This window comes from Boleophthalmus pectinirostris, unplaced genomic scaffold, assembly GCF_026225935.1.
Source record: "Boleophthalmus pectinirostris isolate CB_2022bp ecotype Guang Dong unplaced genomic scaffold, ASM2622593v1 HiC_scaffold_23, whole genome shotgun sequence".
Classification (NCBI taxonomy): domain Eukaryota; kingdom Metazoa; phylum Chordata; class Actinopteri; order Gobiiformes; family Gobiidae; genus Boleophthalmus; species Boleophthalmus pectinirostris.
Window position 1 is genome coordinate 21540546 of NW_026571207.1, and position 16118 is coordinate 21556663.

Genomic DNA, 16118 nt, shown 5'->3' on the forward strand with positions numbered 1-16118 from the left:
TCTCCCTCCTCCTCCTCCAGCCCGCGCCCCCCTCTTCCTCATTACGCTACACCAAGGAGAAAGTCTCTTGTAACCATTCACACATGCACTAACATATGCAGTATTGATTGGCTTCTTTTCACTCTCGACTTAAACAAATCTAGATAGGAGTAACTACAGTGGGTCTCTGGTCTGGTTTGATTTATGTCCCTGTTAGTTGATTTTTAGCTGTTTTCCTCCCACTTGTCAATCGAAAGGCCTCCTCTGCAGGGTTAACGGCATGTGTACTTCAACTTTACTCCTGTCTGACCTCATTTACTAAATAAGCCAACCATTTTTAGTACAGCTGTCAAGTACAAATCATAATCGCAACTCAGGAAATGTTAGAACAGATGAAGCAACGGAGCTGAGAGTTACTGTATCAACATATTTGGTCACAATATAACAGAACAGAGACAGGGTCTTAAGAGAGATTAAGAGAGATACTGTCATAATCATATGCTAAATAAAAGATCATTTAATGTAATCTAATAAAAAATTATGACAACACATGCAAAGAAGACAGGATTTAGGTCACAAAATATATGTAAAATATTACATTAAGATTACAAGGTAAGGGTAGTTTAAAATGGGTAAGGTATACATTACTATAATGATTCACTATGACTGCACAGTATATAAAGGTTGCCTTTTGTTTAATAGAGATAGGCAATTACAGGGCTGAAATCATCCAAATGATTCTAGTGAAGGTGTATGGAGTTTAAAAACACAGTGGAGTACTTCCTGTATTACCACATGACATCACAGGGTGGAACAGAGTGTTTTATGTTTGAGAGAAGAACACAGCCTAATTATGTAGAGTTTGTGTGTTAAACATTTGTGAATGAAACAACTCCGGGTATGTTTATGACGAGGAAACATTATAACAGAGATCATAAAATATGATATAGGCTCTTTAATGGTGAAAACACATGCAAAAAGACAGGATTTAGGTCACAAAATGCATGTAAAATATAAGATTACAAGATAAGAGTAATTTAAACTATAATGATTCACTATGATTACACAGCGTTTAAGTCTTTGATCTTCATGTTTGCAACTGACTGAAATGAATGAAATGAAAACAGTTTATTAAACACCACATTGACCAAGGACATTTCCAGAAGCCAGTGTCTTTCTGACCAAATTGGTTTGCAAGTTTTCAAATTGGTATTTCTCTAGCACCATTGAACAGATTTCTATTTTACATGTGTTATTGGTTCCAAAAAACACAGCAGGCTTTCTGGATCCCATTCAGATATGCAACTAACTACATGCAAATGCTAAAAGCTCTCTTGTTTCCAGATACATTGAGTTATACGGTATGTTTTCTATTGGCAGTAGAACAGTAAACACTAAAGCGCCTATATTACACTATTATAATCTATGTTATAATGTTGTTTCTGTAGATTGTAGAGTTGTGTTTTTTGGGGGTTTTTTCCACAACATACATAACATACAGACTCTGCATATTTAGGCATATTTATATTTGTGTTCTTCTCTCAGTCAGAAAACACTAAACCTTGTGATGTAATGAGGTAATTCAGGAAGTGCTCCACTGTGTTTTTAAACTCTATACACCTTCACTAGAATCATTTGGATCATTGCAGCTGCGGAATCGCCAATCTCTACTGAACTAAACTTGAAAACTTCATGGCATCATAAGGTGGAACAGAGCATTTTGTGCTTTGAATTATGTGGACAGACTAATAATAAAGTTTTACTTAAATATGTGTAAATGAAGTAAAAGAACTCCAGATATGTTTTTGAGGCAGTAATGGCATTATAACTTGGCCTGAAGTTCACAAGAGTCCATTTTGCGTAAGATAGGACCTTTAAACAGTGTGTACATTACATTATAGACTTCTTGAATTAGAGTTACAGTTAGGGTTTTATCTGCCATTATTTTCTTTAATCTTACTATCTTCCACTTCTTTCATTAAAACCTGTTCGACCTGAAAGGCCCTGAATGGCTGCCTTTATGTAAGACCATAGCCACCTTGCTTACTCCATTAAACCAGCACTTACTTTATAGGAGATTTGTAGCCAATATCCAGATTTGCATTAGAGAAGGTAAGGAAGTGGTGGGCTTGTTAAGGGGCTAGATGCCATTGATTGGTGTCCATGCTGTGCACAGAATGTAATGAGATGAAAAGCAGTGGGTAGAGGAAAGAGGAAGAAAATTTGCATGACTACATAATTCAAAAGATAGGAAAACTAAAAAGTATCCATGGTGATTTTTTGTGGCAATATTGTTCAAGTTTGCTTCGCCCGAAAATAGCCAAGCATACTGTCATATAAGACATATTAGATTTGAATTATTATAGGAGATTGTTGGCTACTGCAGCACTGTGGTGGAGTGGGTGTTTCTATGACCCAATTTTACCTGTTTTTACTCAGCTATAGTGTGGATTATTATTATTATCTTACTAACCAGCAATGTGGCTCAGTGGTTAGCATTTCTGCATCAAAGCAAGAAGTTTCCAAATTTGGTTCCCAGGCTTGTGAAGTTTGTATTCTCCCAGTGCCCTGTATTTCCTTTGGGCACTTCACTTTCAGAAGGATGAAAAATGAAGACTGTTGCCAAAGCGATTAACAATTTAAAACACAATATTATATCTTCTGAGTGGGGAAAAAGTCCTCGGCATGTTACATATTCGTTAATTTCAGGCAAATGATTCCTTCTTGATTTGAAGAATTTTGTGAGGACCTTTCCCCATCCATTGTTATTGCTATAACCACTGTTACCATACCAAATCCTTCAAATCAAGATGTAATCCTTATGCCTGAAACTCATGAATACGTTTAAAAGTCCAGCTTCTTTATCTTTAAAAGAAAAAAGGCATTCAAATATTACTAGTACCGTCACGATAATTACTATATCAACTCAATATATGAAAAATGGAATACATTTTGGGCTCAGTATTTATTTTCTGTACATTTTCTTATTCAAAATGAGGAGATGTGGGATATTTAAAGGGACAGTCCGGAATTTTGGACATAGGACCTCATTTCCTAGTTAGCCAGAGTGTTGGAGACATGTGGAGACACTTTTTGAAATGTTCCCTCCAGTCCTTGTATTTGCAGAGGTCGCTGGTGCTAGGCTAGTGCATGTCAATGGCCATAGTTAGCCTGTCACTGAAAACAGTCTTACCCACTCCACAAAGCACGCAAAAACCTATTATTACACCAGACTATCGGTGTACATGTCTGTGTTGATAGAATAATAAAACATTGCATGGATTGTCGCATGTTGAGGGACTATTTTCTCAACAGCAGCGGAATTTTACTTTGCCGGTAAGATAGGTGCTAGGTGATATCAGTCTACCGCTGCCAGGCTTTCTAACAGAAACAACTCCAGGGTTTCTAAATGGCCACCGATTCAAGTCAATGGGCAGAACTCAATGGCGCATGATCCCAGATTAGCCTAGCCTGGCGAGGCCATGATCAGAAAGTACAACTCGCTGCTGCTGCTCAGACATAAATCCTTCAAATGCAAAATTATTCTGTCAACACAGTCATTCACATGAACAGTCTGGCATAATAACTGTTTTGTTTCCGGTGTTTTGTGGAGTGGGTAAGACTGTTTTTAGTGGCAGGCTAACTATGGCCATTGACATGCACTAGCCTAGCACCAGCGACCTCTGCAAATACAAGGACTGGATGGAATATTTAAAAAAGTGTCTCCACATGTCTCCAACACTCTGGCTAAGTAGGAAATGAGGACCTATGTCCAAAATTTTGGACTGTCTCTAAGATTTGAGCTGTAGAGGAGTGAATAATTAATTTATTATTGGTTCATTCTGCTTTTTATTTGTCGCAGCTCAGGCCTTTTAATGATACTTTCTCTTTTAAAATGGTTTATCTTGCATTGTTATTATTATTATTGTATCAATGGCATAAAGTAATTTCAATATTATCATTTATCACAGTATATCTCTGTAACAATATATCACACAGTAAAATGTGTTATACTGACAGGCCTAATCACAAATAAAATGGTTGCAGTAAAATAAAACACGATATTATGAAGCTGAAATTGCCAAATTAACAGTCTTATCCTGGCAGCAGATGACATTTATAGAAGCGCCTAATGTTTAGATTCCTAATTAGACATTTATCTTACTACAACTGATCTGATCATTTAAGTCAATAGCCTTCCCTATGAGGCGAACTGTTAGCAGCATGCGTCCTAACACAGTTGTACAGGGCCAGATACACAGCATCATTTAGCCCACTGAACTGAAGGCTGCCATTACAGCTCCAGCTCACATCTGTCTTACCTCCACCTCAGCACGACACCACCTCCAAGGGTAAAAGAGCAACGCCTCAATCCGCCCGCTCAGTACTCAAAATGCCCTCCAGCGTACCCCCTGTTCCAGCGCCCCGGAGTTTACAAACATTTACACAGAATTTCTTATTAAAAATTTACCTTGAATGGGCTAGAATGTATTTGAATATGTATTACTGATGCTTTGCTTTTTCAGGTGAGCATATTCAAACAACTTCGGGGCCTGAATTTGTTACAGGGGGATAAAAATAAATAAAAGTAACAGGCTTTAAACACTGCATATTTTAGTAGCGGATAATGCATGTTCCTTGTTTGAGAGGGGAGATGTAGCAAAGGATGGCAATGAACCTTGAGTGTAGTGAAAATAGATTCTTGTCTCCTGCCTTGGGGCACCTAAACGTGTCGCCTTAGATTCGGTGATGGCTAGGTCTATGATCACTCAAGCACTTCAAATTACATCAGGATGAGAAGGGAAGAGGGAGGAGGACATGGGGAATGGGAAAGAAAGAAAATGATATTCATTCTTTGCCTTTATCAGTCTTTTACATCAGCGCTGGCGGACAGGGCGAAGAATGGTTAATGAGGAGATACACCCTTCTCACACATGGGGAAATGGTAATATAAAAAAAGCAGAAAAGCGTTATGAAGTACAATTGTAAATGAGTACATTGTGGTTCTTTGATGTTTATAACTACTAGTACAGCTTTGTTAGTTTAACAATAAACCAGTGAAAGATATACTTATGACTTATGCTACGTTCAAACTCTATTTCAAATGACTAGTTGGATACCTATGCATTTGAGGGCAGCTTGAAACACACTGAAGCGCTGCAAATTTTGACAAAATTTCAGCTTTTACTCTCCTCCATAAAAGTGACATTGTGCATCATTCACTTTAAATTGTCAAACTAAATGACTAAAAGAAGTGACCTCGACAAGCACAATGCATTTTCATGTAAATGTCATCTGAGTTTATTGTCAGCACTGCTTGTCTTAATTTTTCTAACTGCAACTCATATTACGCAAACCCAACAGACAATCTTTAATCTTTAATTAACCTTTTTGTTGCCCATAGCTGATAAACTACAGCATATGGTTATAATATAGGTCAAACAAACATTGTAACTGTACATTTACTCACATACACCTCCACCATTTTGAGATGGGACTAAAATCTGCAGGTAAAACTACTGCAAACGAGTAAAGTGGATGAAGTCTAACTCAATGAACAAAGCCATTCTAAGCTGTAACATCCAGATGTTGCACCAGCGTGTTATGTCTGCACAGATTGCCCTAGTTCATTTTTCTAACTGGAACACTACATAAAACCAGCCATAAAACCCATTTAAAGAGCAATAACATTAAAGAATTCCTTCAGCATTAGGAGAGGACCACTGCCCAAACATCAGTACATTACCCCTTGATAAAAAGACCAGGTTAGCCCACAAATCCACATCTTCTGACAGATTTGAGATTACTCGTACATACAGTCAATCACACTTACAAACGCTTGGGAGTCCTTAACCACGGTCCGCGGCCCAAGGTCATCCGGGGTCACAAGAGGTCACGGGATCATTGAGGCAGGCTGGGGTGTGGGCGAGCAGCTGTAGGCAGAGGTTTATAGCGCCTCTGCCATATGAACACATCACAGGAAATCTGAAAGGCTATTAAAATGCCTGCTTTTATGGCTGTAATAATCCCTCTCCTCTGCCCCTGCATGGGAGTCTAGCGACTGCTTGGATTAACTGGGAAAGGCCTGACAGAAGTGAAGCTATCTGCTAATGCTGCAAACCAACAAACATCACATTATGGTCATACAAGTCACTGTGATGTATGCATTTTCTGATCTGTTATAAAGTAGTTTCCAAAAACATGCCTGGGGTTGTGTTTTGTTTCTTTCACACATGTTTAACACACAAACTCTGGATATTTAGGTTGAGTTCTTCTCTCAAACTCTGAGACTCTGTTCCACTTTGGGATGTCATGTGGTAAAACAGGAAGTGCTCCACTGTGTTTTTAAACTACTAGCATCTTCACTAGAATGATTTGGATGACTTCAGCCCTGGAATGGTCAATCTCAAAGTTAAAGGTAACAGTTAACTTGACAACTACCACTTCATGACATCACAAGGTGGAATGGAGCATTTTGAGCTTTGGTAAAGTAGACACACTAATAGTAAAGGATTACTCAAGCATGTGTGAATGAAACAAAACACAACTCTAGGTATGTTTTTGATGAAGTAACAACATAATAGCATGGCTTAAAGCTCACAAGAGCCAATTGTGCGCAATATAGGACCTTTAAGAGTCACTGTGCTGTCTTTGTGCCAGTACCAAGCCTAGATAAATGAAATATTTGTGTTTTAGAAACTCCATGCGTCTTTGATAGTACTTTTTGCCTGATAATCTTCATTATATTTAAATTGTCCATGTTGAATGGTCCGTGTCCAGCTCCCATTTCTTCTGTTGATTATGTTTGTTGTTGTCACATCTCAAATCTTTGGCCCATCGAGTGCAAGCGTCTGTTGAAATCTTTCCACACTATTTAATTCTATTCACTCAGTATCTCAGACCATTTGAGTGTGACTGGGTTCGCCACTAGCTTCATGGTCATTACTTTGTTTCAATGACTACTAAAAGAGCATGGAGTGAGCACTAAATGTCTCATAAAGATGCATTGTTGTTTGGAAACAATGCAAAAGACGGCAGATTGGCAATCAGTGGAGTCAGGCCTAAACTCTGAGCAGATAAAACCAAACTAGGCAGATGCACACAATTAAGAACTTTTATATGATTAATCTCCATAATGTTTATCACTTCTTATTACATTTGGAATATAGAGTGAAGTCCAATTAGAATAAAGTGGACTCCATTCAAGCTATTCTTCAAATTGAATCCCTTTTTAATTATGATCATTGTGACTACACGGCAAACCTAGATTATACATGTGGTGTATTACACAATTTAACACATCTGTTTTTTGAATATATCCTCTATATCTTTTGTAACTGTCACAAGATCTTAACTATAGCTGCATACAAACTAATAAATTATAAATGAGTTTATCATTAAGCAGCACAGTTCATTTTCAAGTTTCTTAATTAGAGAGTGAGCCCAGACCATTTTCTAGTGGATCAAGCCTTGGTTATCTTTGAAACAGCAGCGCCCTGAGTGCGGACGAGGGTGTATCAAGATGAAAGACAAACAGACGATGTGCTCTGTTATAATTGCACTTTACAAAGGCAATCTCTTCTGGCCACTGTGCCATGCAATTAAAAGCATTTTGTGCACACCTCCTCCCAGATTAATCTGCATATACAATGGTTCACTGCCACCAGTGCTCACTGATGCACAAACACATTCTAAATTTCTTTTAAAAAGAGCACTATGAAATGTAGCTGGGGTTTGAGAGGCAATGGAAAAAACAAGTAAAAATGTACTGACAGGAATGTTTCCTCTTTATTTGAGTATAAAATGACACATGTAAGCCTATGGTACAATATGAGGCTAGAGATACTGTTATCACTGAGAATTCAAAGCACAACCTCTTTGTTAATATCATGAACAAATGAGGGTGCTAAAGCATTGCTTAAACCTTAAATATACAGTTTATAGACTACCATTCAAAAGTTTGTCTCATTCATTGATTTGTTTTCTTTAGGTTTACTACTTTCCACATTTTATACATACAGAAAACATAAAATATATGAAGAAAAAACTGAATTATGTAAGAAAAACTCAACCATTTTTTGTCCTCAAAGAGAAGCTCCCTTTGCTCTGTTGACAGCACTGCAAACACTTTTTTTTTTTTTTTTTTAGTTTAGTTTATTTTTAGCTTTTAGCTTATTTTTTGTTTACCGCATGTTTCCCTTTTATAGTTTTAATGTCTTTAGTGAGAATCTACAATGTTAATTATCATGGAAAAACAAGATACAAGAAACACAATGAAACAAGAAACACAAATGAAAAATTGCATCCAAACATTTGACAGGTAGTGCATGTATAATTGAAAATTTGATTCTCTAGGTATGTCAGTAGTATTTGTTCTTTTTTTAACTTAATGTGGTTTATATCTGCCCAGCAAAAATAAGAAGACAGATATTCATAATGTAATAAGTGTATCTTTCATACCCAACTAGATTTTTCTGCTCTCTGTATAGCTTTGTGTAGAAAATCCCACTTCCACTAAGGTATTTCTTATTATTCCAGGGTTATGTCAAAGTATTGAACATGTGTAGGTGTTTTTGGCAGACAACCTCATATTTTCTTTTTGAACTCAGCTCAGTGCACCCGCAGCTGCACTGTTGCCTTATTCAGACGGGGAGACAGCAGCACAACAGTGAATTCTGGCTCACTGGATCTGACTTAGTTGCATCACGGTGCACCTCGAGATACCCCAAAATACAAATATGGCTCGCTAACCTATTAGCCTGGACATAGCGAGCAGAGACACGGAGCTCGGATCACACTCGAAAGCTTAGAGGGAGGACTTCAAAGCGGCCCAGAAAGTTCAGCTGCAGCAGTGCTAGAAACTGTTCAAAGGAATGCAGGGCTGTTTACTATTGACTTTGCAACAATTACCCAAGCATATGTGTGTGTAATTAGATAAGGCAGCCAGTTGTTCTCTAATGCGCCAAATCAAATTAACTAAAGATGCCACATTGATTTCTTTGTGTTCCCTAAATTATTCATCTGAACCAGTAAGCCACCAAAGTGCTTTTCCAACCCCTCCATTGCTCCTGTGCATGTGGACTGCTTTGTGAAGTCGGGTATATAACTTCTTAGGTATTTTTGGCCCAGGAGCAAATTTACAAAGTGCGATTCAAGTCGACAGAATTCATATAACACTCAGCGTATATCGCTTTTGCGTGTATTGGAGGTGACAATCTTGTGTTACTTATAACACTGTTTTATTCAATGAAAAGTGCCTAGTGTTGTGATTTTTTTCACAATTTGCAGTTGCTTCAGCTATTTGAGTGACTTTACATATAAATGGACATAGCTAACTTGCTAGTCATAGCGTTCCAAATAGCAAGTGAACATAGGGCATTTTCGGCTCCATTGACTCTGTTTCCAATTGACTTATATTGAAAAATAGTCAAAACGTTGTGGTGAAGAGGGAGCTGAGCCGAAAGGCAAAGCTCTCGGTTTACCAGTCAATCTACGTTCCTCCCCTCACCTATGGTCATGAGCTTTGGGTAATGACCGAAAGGACGAGATCACAGATACAAGTGGTCAAAATGAGTTTCTTCTGTAGGGTGGCTGGGCACTCCCTTAGAGATAGGGTGAGGAGCTCAGTCACACAGGAGGGGCTCGGAGTAGAGCTGCTGCTCCTCCATGTCGAGAGGAGCCAGTTGAGGTGGCTCAGGCATTTGTTCCGGATGCCTCCTGGGCGCCTCCCTCGGGAGGTGTACCAGGCATGTTCCACTGGGAGGAGGCCCCAGGGAAGACCCAGGACACGCTGGAGGGACTATGTTTCTCGGTTGAAATGAAAACACCTTGGGGTCCCCCGAGAGGAGCTGGAGGAAGTGTCCAGGGTGAGGGAAGTCTGGGAGTCCCTGCTTAGACTGCTGCCCCCTGGCCCTGAATAAGCAGAACAAAATGGATGGATGAAAAATTGTCACTCCTCTCTCTGTAACTGCTGCAGTGAGCCTCATGGTTTTGGTCTTAAAATGTTCATATTAACCCGCTCTACATGATCCTGGTGTTTTTATATTTTGCTATTTTGTCCATAAATAAATTCCATAAATAAAAATGTATACGTAATATGGAATTGGCTCTAAATTCACCCCTGTAACCACTTGCTTCGTCAGTTCCATTTGACTGGACCCAAACTCTTTGAGTGACATCACATTCACTCACCCACTACGTCACAGTCCACTTTTTTATACAGTCTATGGTTGGAATACTGCACCTAAATTGTGATAAATCATGATCTAGCTTGAAGAAAATCATGATGTTAGTTTTTTGCCACATAGCCCACCACAAAAGAACGAAAATAACGCTGTGGTCTTTGCGCGCTCCAAAGCTCGCAGCCTTTAACCAATATCTCTCTGCTCCGCTGACGCTCCTTTCTCTGACATGTTGCACACGCCGCCAACGCCGAGGATCAATACGACCTTACCTCCACCGCCCGCTCCTTTGGAAACTTAATTACTGATATTCAGCTACAAAGTCATCATAGTCGGCCTGTCGATATTCATTGGGGATCATTACTGTTCTAATAAAAGGGGTTATTTACGGGCTACTCTGCTGACACCGGTGCTGCTGCTCCAAAGATTGAGCTTCAGCCATCTCAATTTGCTTTAACTCTCTGTCCCCCAGCATTTCTCGCCTCCTCCCCTCTCCCTGGTTCTCTCTCACCTCTCCCAGAAGCACTGACCTGAAAAAGAAAAATTGACAGCGGAGAAAGAACAGGGAGAGGATGGAGAAGTCTCTTGGATCTGTTTAGAGGTTTTTGCTCTGATAAGATGCACTGTTGTTCCCATATTCACTTTCTGTACTGTGCAAAAGTTTTAGCAAGGTGAAAGGCTACGCTGGAGTGTTTGAATATGAATATGAATATCAATCAATCAATCAATCAAACTTTATTTTTAGAGCACTTTTCATACAAAAAAATGCAACACAAAGCTCTTGAATACACAAATATGAATATGTAAGTTGTAAAGAGTTAATTTGCAAAAAACAGTGTCAAGTCAGCGGAGGAGACTCTTAGTATAGTAATATTTTCAAAAGCCAAATGTATTGAACTGCTCTCAAAACATTACATCCTTTCTTAATAAAATTGTTATACATTATTGTCCTTGATGATATCTCTAGAAAATGATTGTGACAAAAAGAAAATAATAAAATAAAAAAATCTTTTCAGTTTTTCAAAGTGGAGATATCATTTTACTACTGAAATCTTCAGTTAGTTATTTTAATAGATCATAAGCATTTTTGGAAATTGGCTTACTTCTACTTACTTACTTCTACCTGGCTTACTTAAAATAAGATGTAGATTTTGTTCTCTTGTTATATAAATTTTTACTTTTCTGAAATTGTGCTACCCTATTATTGTCCCTACATTTTTCATCCTATCTATAAGATATGCACTGCAGTGTTTTTTATATTTACAACTATTTACAAAAATCTACAGAGATTCTGCTTGTACATGCTGAACATTTTTCTTTTCAGATCAATCGTTTTCAAGGCTACAGGCAGCTATTCATCAGGTTCCTATAAAGAAAGTCATTTCATCAGTTGCCATCGCCACAGCCTGTAGTGGATAGCACAAACTATCCACTCCAGGGGTGCCTATATGTTAATTCATTCAATAAATCTCTTTAGTGTAATTGAAATGCCTGTCTATCTGATGTGTAAAAGTGGAATGGTGACCTCTGTAGATCTAAATGAGTACTGCGCCTTCAACTCTGCCTGTTTCTCAGATTCTTCATCACTTTCACACATTGCTTTGTGTGTTGTGTGTATTGCAGACACACACTATAGCTCTGCCTCGTCCTATCTTGATTAATAGGGTCCACTTTGCATCTGTGCGCAGGATGCCAAGCCACACTGAGCGGCCTTCCCTGAGCAATTAGCACAAGAGGGCACCACCAGCGTTAGATTATCAACAACAAGATGCCTCCCGACAGGCGCCCTGCAGCCTGCTGACTTATTCATATGTGTTTACTTTAAAACCCACCATGTCCTGGATTTTGGAGGGTTGGTGGGTGGGCTGCATTGGAGCTAATTTAAGAACAACATCTGGGGAGGGAGAGAGGGACCGGCCGACGTTTTATACCCCGCAGGGAGGCTACTGCAAGTCATTTTCATTGGTCTTTGAGGAGAAAATCTGCAGTTTGACATGAATAGAAGAATGTACTTTATACACTACACTATACAGCACAGTATCTGAATGAATTATTAACTATATATCGTGTGTGTTAGCTGCTGTTGTGGGTTGGCTTTCAATGTTGTGGCTCACACTGAAGCAAGGTCAAGATTTTCTAACGCAACCTTTTATATCAGAGAAGTCCCTGGTTTTACTGTTTTATATTAGATTTGTTTTTCATCTGTTTATGAAGTAGTGAGTTTACTACCGCTATCACAATGTGCAATACTTATACAGTTTTTATGTGGTAACAACAGCAGGCGCTAACTGCAGCAATGTAATTCATTTAAATGTCCCACCTAAAAATACTGTTATTGATGACTATTACTGATGAAGTGAGCATTGTTGTTATTACTGATCAGTGACTTTAGCTTGAAGTAAATACTTGCAGATATTTCTTGCATCATTGATTTTATGTTATTTTTTATTACCTTAAACTATTTGTATGCAGTGTAAATAGTCACAAGGATCTAGCATGTACGTTATTTAAGAGTATCCATTATTGATTTGTGCAAAATGAAATGCTTAATATTATGACAATGGTTTGCAGTATACAGAGTTTGTTCTACTGATCTGGAGGTTGTCGGGTTCCTGCTCAACTTAGTTCATACTTAGTCACTGTGTCACTGGGCAAGACACGTCATCTACTTTGTATCCTGTTGTTGGTTAGAGCCACAGCTATACTGGCTGAAAGTGAATAGCTCATTATGGTTTCAGGATGCATTGTCTACCGAATATGCACATATATAATATTACTGAAATGAACATATTGAAACTGCAGTTTGAGTTGACACAATTATGAAATCGCAGACAGCAGTTATTTAGATAACTGACTGTCCTCTGTTAAGAACAAAATGTCTTGTCTTTTTTATAGAAAAATCATGCTGTACCTGTAGTTTATATCTCTACAAACACATTCTGAAATGGATGGGATTCTTGTATTAGTTTATCTGTTCATATTTCAGTCTTCTTTCAAATGTTAATGCTCCTGGAGTTGTTTACAATGTGCAAAGAATCTAACTTTCAAAACATATATTGCAAATCTAAATGTAAACACAATGTTTGACAGAAGAATTAGATATTTTGCCAAAATTGTTCAGCCCTTATCAAAGCAATTACTGTAGTCTGTCTACCATATTTTGGTGATGTTAGACAGACTACAGTAATTGCTTTTACTGTTCTAGATAATTAACCAGGTGAATAATTGCAATATAAATACAAATACTGAGCATTTCATTCTTCTCTATCTTTACAGAGACCCAAACAAACCGGTTCCTCAGGACACCAAGTTCATCCACACCAAGGCCAACCGCTTCGAGGAAGTGGCCTGGTCCAAGTACAACCCCCAGGACCAGCTGTATCTGCACATTGGCCTCAAGCCCCGTGTCCGCGACCACTACCGTGCGACCAAAGTGGCCTTCTGGAAACACCTCGTGCCACATCTGTACAACCTCCATGACATGTTCCACTACACCTCCACTACCACTAAAGTGCCCCCACCCGAGACCACCCAAAACACGCTCTCCACCAAACGCCCCAACGGTAAAAACTGGCCCTTCAACACCAAGCGTCCCCCAATGTCCCCGACGTACAACAGTGAAGACACCTTAGGAGACGATGAGGAGACCGGACCTCTTGTGGTGGAGAATCCAAGAGACTACTCCACTGAGCTGAGCGTTACCATCGCTGTGGGGGCTTCTCTTCTGTTCCTTAACGTTTTGGCATTCGCAGCACTGTACTATCGTAAGGACAAGCGGCGCCAGGATTCAGGACATGGTCAACCAAGCCCACAGCGTCAGACAACCTCCAATGACATCGGACACCACGCGCCCGAGGAGGAGATCATGTCTCTGCAGATGAACCAGACCCATCACGAGTGCGACGCGGGCAACGCCAATGAGGGAGCGATCCGATTGGCTGCTCTGCCGGACTACACACTCACCTTAAGGCGCTCCCCGGATGACATACCCCTCATGACGCCTAATACCATCACCATGATCCCAAACTCTCTGGTGGGCATGCCCAATCTGCACCCATACAACACCTTCACCACGGGCTTCAACTCCACTGGTCTGCCCCACTCGCACTCTACCACCCGGGTATAGCTTTAAGAAAGGCCTACCAATACAGACGGACCAGAGGATTGTGTTTTATAAATACCACAGGGAACGCAGGGAGGGGGACAAACGGGGATGGGCAGAAGTCGGATTAAAAACAGATTTCACTAGACTTTTACTACGGAGAGTCGATGAGCGCTCTCTGTGGATGTCAAGTTGTGCAGAGCTGCCAAAATCAAACTGCTTTTCTCTTCTCCGGATGTGAGAGGAGGAGAGAGAGAGGGGAATGGGGTGGGAGACTTTCTGCAGTGTTCTTTTCTAAAATAATCATTTTAAAAAAGCCTTTTTAAGCAGACTGAGCAAATAAATAGTTTGTTATGAATCCATATTCATAACAAATAAAAAAGAGAAGTGCTTTTTATTTCCCAGCCCTTCCTTCTCCTCCAGTGGGAGACACATCCAGAACAATGGCCTCAATGTCAACATTTGCGAGGTGTTTTTAATTGCTTTTGTTTTTGTTTATGTTTCAATGCCTTACAAAGCGTGTTCTTTTCTGTCTTTCTAATTCCTGAGACAATTCCACTGGAGAGAGTTACACTGATCAGACTCAGATTTGAGAAAGACTGGACTACAGCGGACCTTTTCATTGGTAACTTTTATTCTGTTGTGGATCATGCAACAGCCTTTATTTTTACACTGAAACGGTTTGTCTGAACTGCAGTTGCCAGGGAGACCAGATGGCAAATAATAGTATGTTACTGTGATTGTTTTGTTAAGAAAAAAGTGCATCTTTGTTTGCCTATTTCTCTGTTAAGCTATCTGATCTTATCTTCACTGAGGGCACTACACATGCTGCTCAGAGCACACGTGTGCTGTGTTCATGAGAAAACCAGTGGCCAAGAAATGGAAGAGTCACGACGGTGAAAAGAGAGACAATGTGTGAGTGTGTGTGAGAGAGAAAGAGAGAAAGAGAGACAGAGTGTGTGTGTGTGTGTGTGTGTATGCATGTGCATATGCGTGTGAGAGAGAAAAGTGTGTGTGTGTACGGGTGCGTGTAAGAGAGAGAAAAGTGTGTATGTGTGCCACATGTTCTCTTTGATTTCATCATGTTTATGTTACGGTTGTACATTGTGGTTGATGGGGGGCTGGGCGGGACTTTCTCATGTTGTTGATTTGGGATCACAACCAATAGTGTTTCTGCCGCGTCTGGGTGTCAGTGTTTGCAAAATAGCACTTTTGTTATTTTCAAAAGTTATATATGTCTAATTTTGCTTAAAGATAATGAAATAAATCTATTATTTTAAATGTAAGAAAAAATAGCTAAAGATTCAATCGAACTAACAGACATGATTCCATTGACTTTGTACAAGCAGACAGTGGCCTGTTTGCACTGAATAACTCCATCAGTGCACACCTGTATTTCTTTTTTGAATATATATACATATATATAAATATGGGCATACATACATATATGTATAGGGCTTCTATAGAGATTTCACTTATAAACAATAATTCTTCAGACACAAGTCATTTCTATGTATTGTAGTTGTTTTATGAAACATCTCCAGTCAAGACCACTCCAGGAGTCTTTGTACAAGCTCTATATGTATATTTATGTATAAAATATTTAATATTTATTTATGTATACCAGATGCATACATGCTGATTGTGCCATGTGCCAAATTAAAACTGTAAAATGAAGAATATAAAGTTTCACTAAACTTTTGTCTTCTGAATCAAAGTTCTTTTCTCTGTCATTTTTCATTTTTATATTTGTTTTGTTACAAAGTCTTGTTGCAGTGAGTTTGTCTCCCGGTAGGACATCCTCTACCTCCCTCTCCACTCCTGGCCTCTTTGCTTCTTTCATTTCTGTCTCTCGC

The 16118-nt window shown here is 39.2% G+C and overlaps 1 protein-coding gene across 5 annotated transcripts in view; it reads left to right on the forward strand.

Moving 5' to 3' along the window:
- The window catches only part of nlgn3a (neuroligin 3a), a 129349-nt gene extending 115063 nt beyond the window's left edge, over positions 1-14286 (forward strand). For all 5 annotated transcript variants that reach the window (XM_020928243.1, XM_055159296.1, XM_055159295.1 and 2 more), the window contains one exon: positions 13437-14286. In XM_020928243.1, the coding sequence (XP_020783902.1) occupies positions 13437-14286 (850 nt within the window). The remainder of the gene's footprint in view (positions 1-13436) is intronic.
- The last annotated feature ends 1832 nt before the right edge of the window (positions 14287-16118 follow it).